General features: G+C 43.9%; 1 protein-coding gene across 1 annotated transcript in view; it reads left to right on the top strand.

The window, feature by feature from the left end:
• pax3b (paired box 3b) overlaps positions 1 to 7,471 on the top strand; it is a gene marked incomplete in the record, with an annotated part of 23,770 nt that continues 16,299 nt past the window's right edge. The window contains 4 exon segments of the mRNA XM_024277580.2: positions 1 to 85; positions 367 to 602; positions 731 to 857; positions 1,069 to 1,212. Coding sequence (XP_024133348.1) covers positions 1 to 85; positions 367 to 602; positions 731 to 857; positions 1,069 to 1,212 — 592 coding nt within the window.

Genomic DNA, 7,471 nt, shown 5'->3' with positions numbered 1-7,471 from the left:
ATGACTGCGTTAGCGGGGTCGGTACCCAGGATGATGCGACCCACGCTGGCCCAGAACTACCCCCGCAGCGGCTTCCCCCTGGAAGGTAAAACTCTACGAGGATTTCTTAACTTTCTCTACTACTTTTTAAATTAAAGTCCAATTCCCTTTCAAAATAAAATACTATAACAGAACAGAAAAAGCATGTGACCCAAAAATGTTGCTTTGTTGGCTGTTTTGCTGCTTTTTCAGACTCAGTTGTGTGTGTGTTTTACACGATCCGCTTCAGCTGCTCTCGTTTGCATGTTTACACGGCCTCGTGAAACTTTTATTGCCCCCCAGTGATGGTTGACGCGTTTTGACTGTGGATGCTGTGATTGAACGCAGTGTCCACCCCGCTGGGTCAAGGCCGAGTCAACCAGCTCGGAGGAGTCTTCATCAACGGCAGACCTTTGCCCAACCACATCCGCCACAAGATCGTGGAGATGGCCCACCACGGGATCCGGCCGTGCGTCATTTCCCGACAGCTCCGCGTCTCCCACGGCTGCGTGTCCAAAATCCTGTGCCGGTACCAGGAGACGGGTTCTATCCGACCCGGAGCCATCGGAGGCAGCAAACCCAAGGTACGGGAGCAAGGAGGAGGATGTTACCCCCACCTTAAAGACAGGCTTGTCGGATCTGGTGACGAGCAACTAGTGGAACGAAGAGCCAACAGAACCAAACTAACCCGAACTCTGTGTGCTTTACGCAGGGAACCCCGCCGGACGTGGAGAGGAGAATAGAGGAGTACAAGCGGGAACACCCGGGTATGTTTAGCTGGGAGATTCGGGATAAATTACTGAAGGATGGGATGTGTGACCGCAACAACGTTCCCTCAGGTACAAACGGGACAGAAAAAAACGACCTAATACAAATATTTAACTTTAAAACTTTTTGGAAAATCTGTATTTTTAAAATTTAGGGCGAAAAAATCCCCAAAACATAAAAAACTATACAGAATAAAATGAAACATAATTATATAAATTATTCTATTTTCCCATTCTCTATAACTTGAACATTAACGGTTTTTTTCTGAATCAAACGTCACAGTGAGCTCCATCAGTCGCATGATGCGGAGTAAATTTGGAGGCAAGGGCGATGAAGAGGAGGATGAAGAGGAGATCGAGAAGAAAGAGCAGGAGGACAGCGAGCGGAGGACCAAACACAGCATCGAGGGAATCTTAGGAGACAGATGTGAGTCACTTTCCTCCAGCTGTTGCTGTGAGACTTTCGGGCCATTTCTGTTCAGAAGCGTGGAGATCTTTAGATCCTTCGTGTTCTCCTCGGCGCGCCATGGAGCTGCTGGATGTGGGTGGAGGGTTCTTGTAATTTTTTATCGACTGTATGTCAGTAATGCTTTTCCCATGAGGCCGTCCCGTAAATCAAGTAGCAGGTGATGGCTCTGTGCGGGAAAAAGGAGCTATGCGTGTGTGCGCACGCGGGTTAAAAGCAGTAGATGGATAAACGGAAATGTTACTATAAGTCTGCGCAGGAAATCTGCAGCTTTACCAACACTCTGTTCCATTTAGTTTGATTGATCATTTAAAAAAGTTTCACGTGCAGATTAACTATGAATTATGAACAAGAAAAGATTTTTCTAAAACAAATTCCAAAGAATTACGCATGAATTGAGCGTTTCCTCTCGGTCCTCATACAACAACCAATTTGCAGGAAAGTGATGTAACCAGCTTTGATGATCATCGCATTAAACATTAACCTCATTAGGACCTCCTCAGGATATCATCACTTCATTTTTCACTCTCATCCTCGCGCCAGCTCCTCGTGTTGCGCAGTTTTCGTTCAACACGTGGTCGCTTCGCTTGGAAGCTTGTGGTTAGAACATGGATTTGTCAAGATTTCAAAAAGTTTTTCTCCGTTTAAAAGTTTGTCAACAGAATAAAAACTGTAGAAAAACTCGGATAAATACATGCTTTAAAACCTTAGCTTATAGTAATTCGATCACATCAGGGTTTAACATTTGCCAAACGATCCACTTTCAAACTTTTTTTGCACAGTTCAAGCCGCCAAACGCAAACATTTAACCCACCTTTTCCCGCGCCTGGTCTGCGCGTCAGTGGGGAGGAGAGATGAAGGAGTCCAGTTTGAAGAGACAAAATGTCCCCCAGATGAGTTGATCAAACATTTGTTCAACGGTTTCCATCTCCTCACAAAGACACGCCTCGCGCGCACAACGGGAAGCTCGGGGATGAACTTGGGAGACAAAGGAGCGAGAGTCCATTTGAGGCTCATGCTTGGGCTGCGCGCGGACAAAAGGCCAGCTTGGAAACAGCTTTGGCTGCCCCGACAAAAAGACGGCGACCTGCTTAAAATTCAGCCCGAGAAAAGCAGGAAAAAGGAGAGGTTCACTTTGGGGAAGAAAAAGCCGCGCGGCGCGCATTATGAGGTCGCATGGAGGGATGAATAATTCAGGCGGGGCTCCGTGCGCGGCCTACGGGGCCTGCGTTCTCACCTATAGTGTCACATGCAGCCGATCCAGAAGAAGACTAAAACATTTTAGATCTCTTGGAGATGGTACAGTGCGCGCTCTTCAGTTAACCCCGCGCGTAAAACTCCCGGAAGAGAAACTGGCAAAGTTGGACAGCTTCTCCAAAATGTATCACTATATGATTTTGATTTTTGACTCCCCCCTCCCCCCGAACAGAGGCAGCTGTGAGTCGGCTCATCCCGCGTGTTTGAGTCTTTGATCAGCCCCGGCCTTGCCCTCCCCAACATTAATAATGTCCTCCAAATGATGTCGATATTGTGCTATGCCGCAGTTAACGACAGCGGGAGTATATTAAAGAGTATTTTGGGTGAATGGGGGCCAATGTTCTCCTCGGAGAACCTCAGTCTGGCCCGGAGCGCATTTTCACAATGGGGGCCCCGGCCACCCGTCCCGCCGCTGCGCGCGGATTGGAGAGCGCAGCCGCACCAAAAGCCCCCTTTCCACGCACCACCCCGCTCGTTCCGCAAATCTCCCCAAGCAGATTAAATCGACTCTTTTATTTCATCCCACTTTCATCTGCGGAGCGACGCCGCCCCTCTGCCTTTGGTTCGACTCTTCCTCTCCGTCCGCGCGCAGCCCGCGAGCGCGAGGAAGAAGGTCCACCTTTCCTGGAGACAAACTCCATGACGCATAACTGGGAAAAAACTAAATTAAAAACTTCAATAAACGTTGAATTTCCTAAAAAAAATCTATTTATCATGTAATTTTAATATAAAAAAAGTTTCTTTTCTCCAGATGAATTTTGCGTCTTTTCCATCAGATAAATGTTGGTTTGGTTGCAGGTTTGCTCCTCAAGGACTGTTGGTGTGCTTTCCACTGATGTCATCGCAATTAACCCCCAGACAAATGATTAAAACAGACCCCCCCCCCACCCCTCCGCACACGGATTTTCAAAGTGCATCTTTCTGAGCTGAATGAAGTCAGGTGAAATGATCCAGATAATACAGTGGAGCCTTGTTGAGAGCCAATCCTTTTCCATTTAGGGTGAGCTGTCTGTATGCATGCACACACAACCACGTGCGCACGCACACACGCTGCACTCTGCAGTGCAAACAGTCAGAAGGGTCACTTTATTTTAGTGAAAGAGGATCCTGGAAAGGGCTAATTGAATAAGCCCGGGATCTTTGAAAAAGCCCTTCCATGGTGAGCGCAGTCATCATGTCATAATTAGGTTTATTGAGGTGCATTCCTTCAATCTGCCTCCATTCTGCTGCGTGGGGCTCATTGAGGGCCAGCGCCGGAGCCAGCGGCCGGGGAGGGGACAATGGGGAACCGCCACCAGACAATACATGAAAGAGCCACCGAGGTTTTGTCACAGAAACAGAGCAGGACTTTGTTTGTGTAAATAATGTGAGTCAATGAGCTTCTACTGCTGCTTTGGTCCAAACGTTACATGGCAGGGGGGGTGGGGGGCGTAATCCCAGGGACAGAGTTTGTGACAAAGACAGACACACATATGCTCAACTTTCTTGGTTTACTCAATGAATTGTTTGAATCAAAATGCTTGAGTTCTCCTTTTTTTTTAAATTAAATTAGTTTTCATCTGTTGTTTCAGACCATTACAAACCAGACAGCACTGTGACCTTTATAACCTTTCAACTGCACTTTCATCAGCTCAGACTCCACATGCCAGAGTGAGCCGATCATGATGGACCTTACATGTGAAAAGTTGCTGTTTTTGTCTCATCACATCTGACAAAGGCAGGACTAAAACGCTCCGCGCCGATCCGATAATAGCCTTTGACTGTCCCCGGCCTGAGCCAAGTGTCTTGTGAAGAGTCTCTGTGTGTTCTTTGAAAGAATGAATGTGTCACTCAGTCAGTTTCGTGGGCACGAGGGCAAAGGGGGGCATGAGGGACAAGTGGCGAGCACCAAATCACTCGCCTCTACCCCGGGGCTGTGCTGTCGCTCCCTCCTCGGCTCACACTCCTCCCTCTGTGGTGGGGTTTATTTCTGATAAGCCCATGCATGATGACTATCCAAGCATGAAAACATAGTTATCTGCAGATGAATGGCTGCTCTATGCTTCATTAAAGCCTCTTTTTCTTTTCACACTCTTATTGTGACCCTCTGATATCAATTCAAAGGCCAATTAATGAATGCACACTAACTTTGAAGTCAGAGTGATCTCTGTGAGTGCGTGCCCATGTGTGTGCGTGCTGGGGTGTCCCCCCCCCTCCCTTCAGGACTTGCCGTGGCGGCGCAGCCTTCAGCGGTGATGGAGCAGCCGCATTGAGCGGAGAGAGGACGGTTTGAAGGCAGAGAAAGAGTGAAAAGGCTCAGCGAAGGTCAAGTAGAATGGCTCGCCTTAGAATAAGGCCCCTCTTTATCTGTGCAAGTATGCACTATAGGCACAACAGCTGGGGGGGGGGTGATGGGGGTGTACCGGCGGGGGAAGAGGTTGTTTTTTAAAGTGCATGAGTGTGTTTTTGTGCTTTTCTGAGAAAGTGAAGAGGAATGTTTGTGCACGAGTTTTCCTCTCGTATATCTGTCAGGCTCTTTCTGAGCATCACTGTTTTAGCTTGTGCACATGTGCATGTGTGTGTGTGTGTGTGCACAGCAGGGTCAGGGTTGAGTGTCAGAGTTTGCAGAGGTTAGCTCCAGGCCAGTAAATGCAGGGTCTTTTGCGACTGATGGGAGGACAGGCAGCTGTCAATCACCCGCCTGATGAAGCTTGACTTTCTTTAGAGTTTAGTTAACTAATTAACCCACTTTGCAGTGAGGCGTCTGCACGCGGGGTTAAGAAGAGACTTTATTCTGTTTCACCAGAGGTCCTTTCTTTTACATCTTTGGCTTCAGACTTTAACCATCAAGATCTGAAATGATTTTGATTGTGTTTTTGTATCTTCAGCTACAAATGAGGTTGTTCTCAAACACAGACGCCGTGTCCGAATTCCTTCACTACTCCCTAGTGCACTATAAAGTGTCTTCACCAATTTGGAGTGCAGTCTGAATCTAAAATTTCCCAGAAGTCTATGCGAAAAACCATTGTGCATCGATGCTCAGTACATTGGCAAATATAGACCATAATGCATTGCGTTTGAGCAATTTTTGTGAAAAAAAAAACGTGTTTAAATATATATTTTTTAATAAATCCTCAACGTGCTCATTATAAGAACACAGTGGAGTCAAAAATAGACATAAAATTTTCATTTTGATTAGATTTTCACTTCGGTGATGTTTAAGAAAAAAAAAAAAAAGTAGTGAGCACGGTATTTAAATTGGTTTAAAATCAGGGCACTAGATCGTCCCCTACTTTATAGTATTTTTACAGTGTAAGTAGTAGTTAAGGATTAGGGTTGGACTTTGGATATAACCAAAGTCTCTCGTCTAGGATGTTCGGACTTTGATTGCTCTTTGGCAGTTGCTTTTATTTCGGAATTTTTTCCCTGACATTTTCCCAAATTTTTCCACCTGTTCAGCTGCAGTGAAAGAACCTAATTTCTTTCATCTGGAAAAGTCCTTGCTTAAATTATTAAAAATAGACAGACAGACAGATAGTTTGACTGATACAACTTTAATTTATTAGTTTCCATAGCTCCAAAAAAGATAAAATAAGACCAACAAATATTAAATAGCATCAAAATGGCTGCAGTTCAAGCAAGTGAAAAAAAAATCAAGTCTCCACAGAAAAACTTAAGCTGTTTTTTTCAGAGTCTGTGGAAGAAACTTCTGATTTAAACAACCGAATGAAAGTCTGTCAGGCTGCTGTCTCAATACCACAGTAATTCATTTATCTATTGTTAATTACACCACTAAACCGCTGCAATGGCAAACCCCGCCTTCACCCTCCGATGGATGTGGAGATGAATGGGTGCAGCACTTATTCACTACATCTGCTGCATCTTTAATAACTACTGAGAACAATCTGAATTCCATGCAGCATTTTATTTTGAAAAATAATTGAAAGTTTGCATTAACTCTTAGTAGTTCTGAGTATTTTAAGCATTTTTTTCCAGCTTTACAATTTGCTTTAATAATTTATCTTGACTCTGACAAAAAAAATGTTTTTGGTGTTTTAAACAGGTTCTTGTAGCATTTTGAAGGGCATATATTAAGAAACTTAAGCTAACAATTGCATTTCTGAGTATTTCTTTATTCAAATTGTTGTGAGCAAAAAATGCTGTTTGAAAAAGATCATATTTGGGAGGTAGAAAAATGCTCCATTTGGGCCACAAGTTCCTCGCTCCGTTCCATTCTGATGCATCCACTAGGAGACTCATAGATCCATTAACGTCTTAATTTTCCTCGTATGACTTGGCATTTGGCTGAAAACTGTATGGCTGGATTGCTCTGATATTGCTGCCATTTTTGTTGCACCGCTAATGTTTGGTTGGAGGTGAGAAGGGCTGTAAGCTAGAGGGAGAGCATGTAAATGGATGGATTAGGGGTAGTGGGGGCAGGGTTACTCTGCCCCAACAACTCTGTGAACTTCCTGCTGAACTGCAGAAACTATGTCTATGACAAAGTTTTTTTTTTTTATGTTGGCAACAAGCAGCATTATCAAAATTAAAAGACCACTGGGAATGAATTTAAAATAGATCAAAAGACGATCAGAGTGGGAGTTTAAAGCTTTTTCTGGTGGTAATGCTTGATGTATATTTTTTGGTACAACCCGTTTCCTCTTTTTCATTACAATAATTCCATAATTAAGATGAAACTGTCCAAAAACACCTAATTAAAGGGAGCAAATTTGTTATTTTTATTTAAAGCAAAAATCACATTATATATATATATTTCTGTTGTATGACAAATATCAAACATGTAGAGGCAGAATACAAATTTATAAATCCAAAAATGAAGTGAAAATTACCTGGAAAAAAAGACGAAACTCCACTAAATTATTTTATGAAGTTCTGAGGATTTTTTTAAAAGGGAATCACAGTTATGTGTCTCAACTCATATTTTAGTTTTAAAGAGAAAATGTAAAAAAAAACACGTTACGTT

The sequence above is a fragment of the Oryzias melastigma genome, linkage group LG13 (genome assembly GCF_002922805.2).
Source record: "Oryzias melastigma strain HK-1 linkage group LG13, ASM292280v2, whole genome shotgun sequence".
NCBI classification, from domain to species: Eukaryota; Metazoa; Chordata; class Actinopteri; order Beloniformes; family Adrianichthyidae; genus Oryzias; species Oryzias melastigma.
Note: the sequence above shows the minus strand (reverse complement) of the source record. Positions and strands in the feature narration are given on the sequence as shown.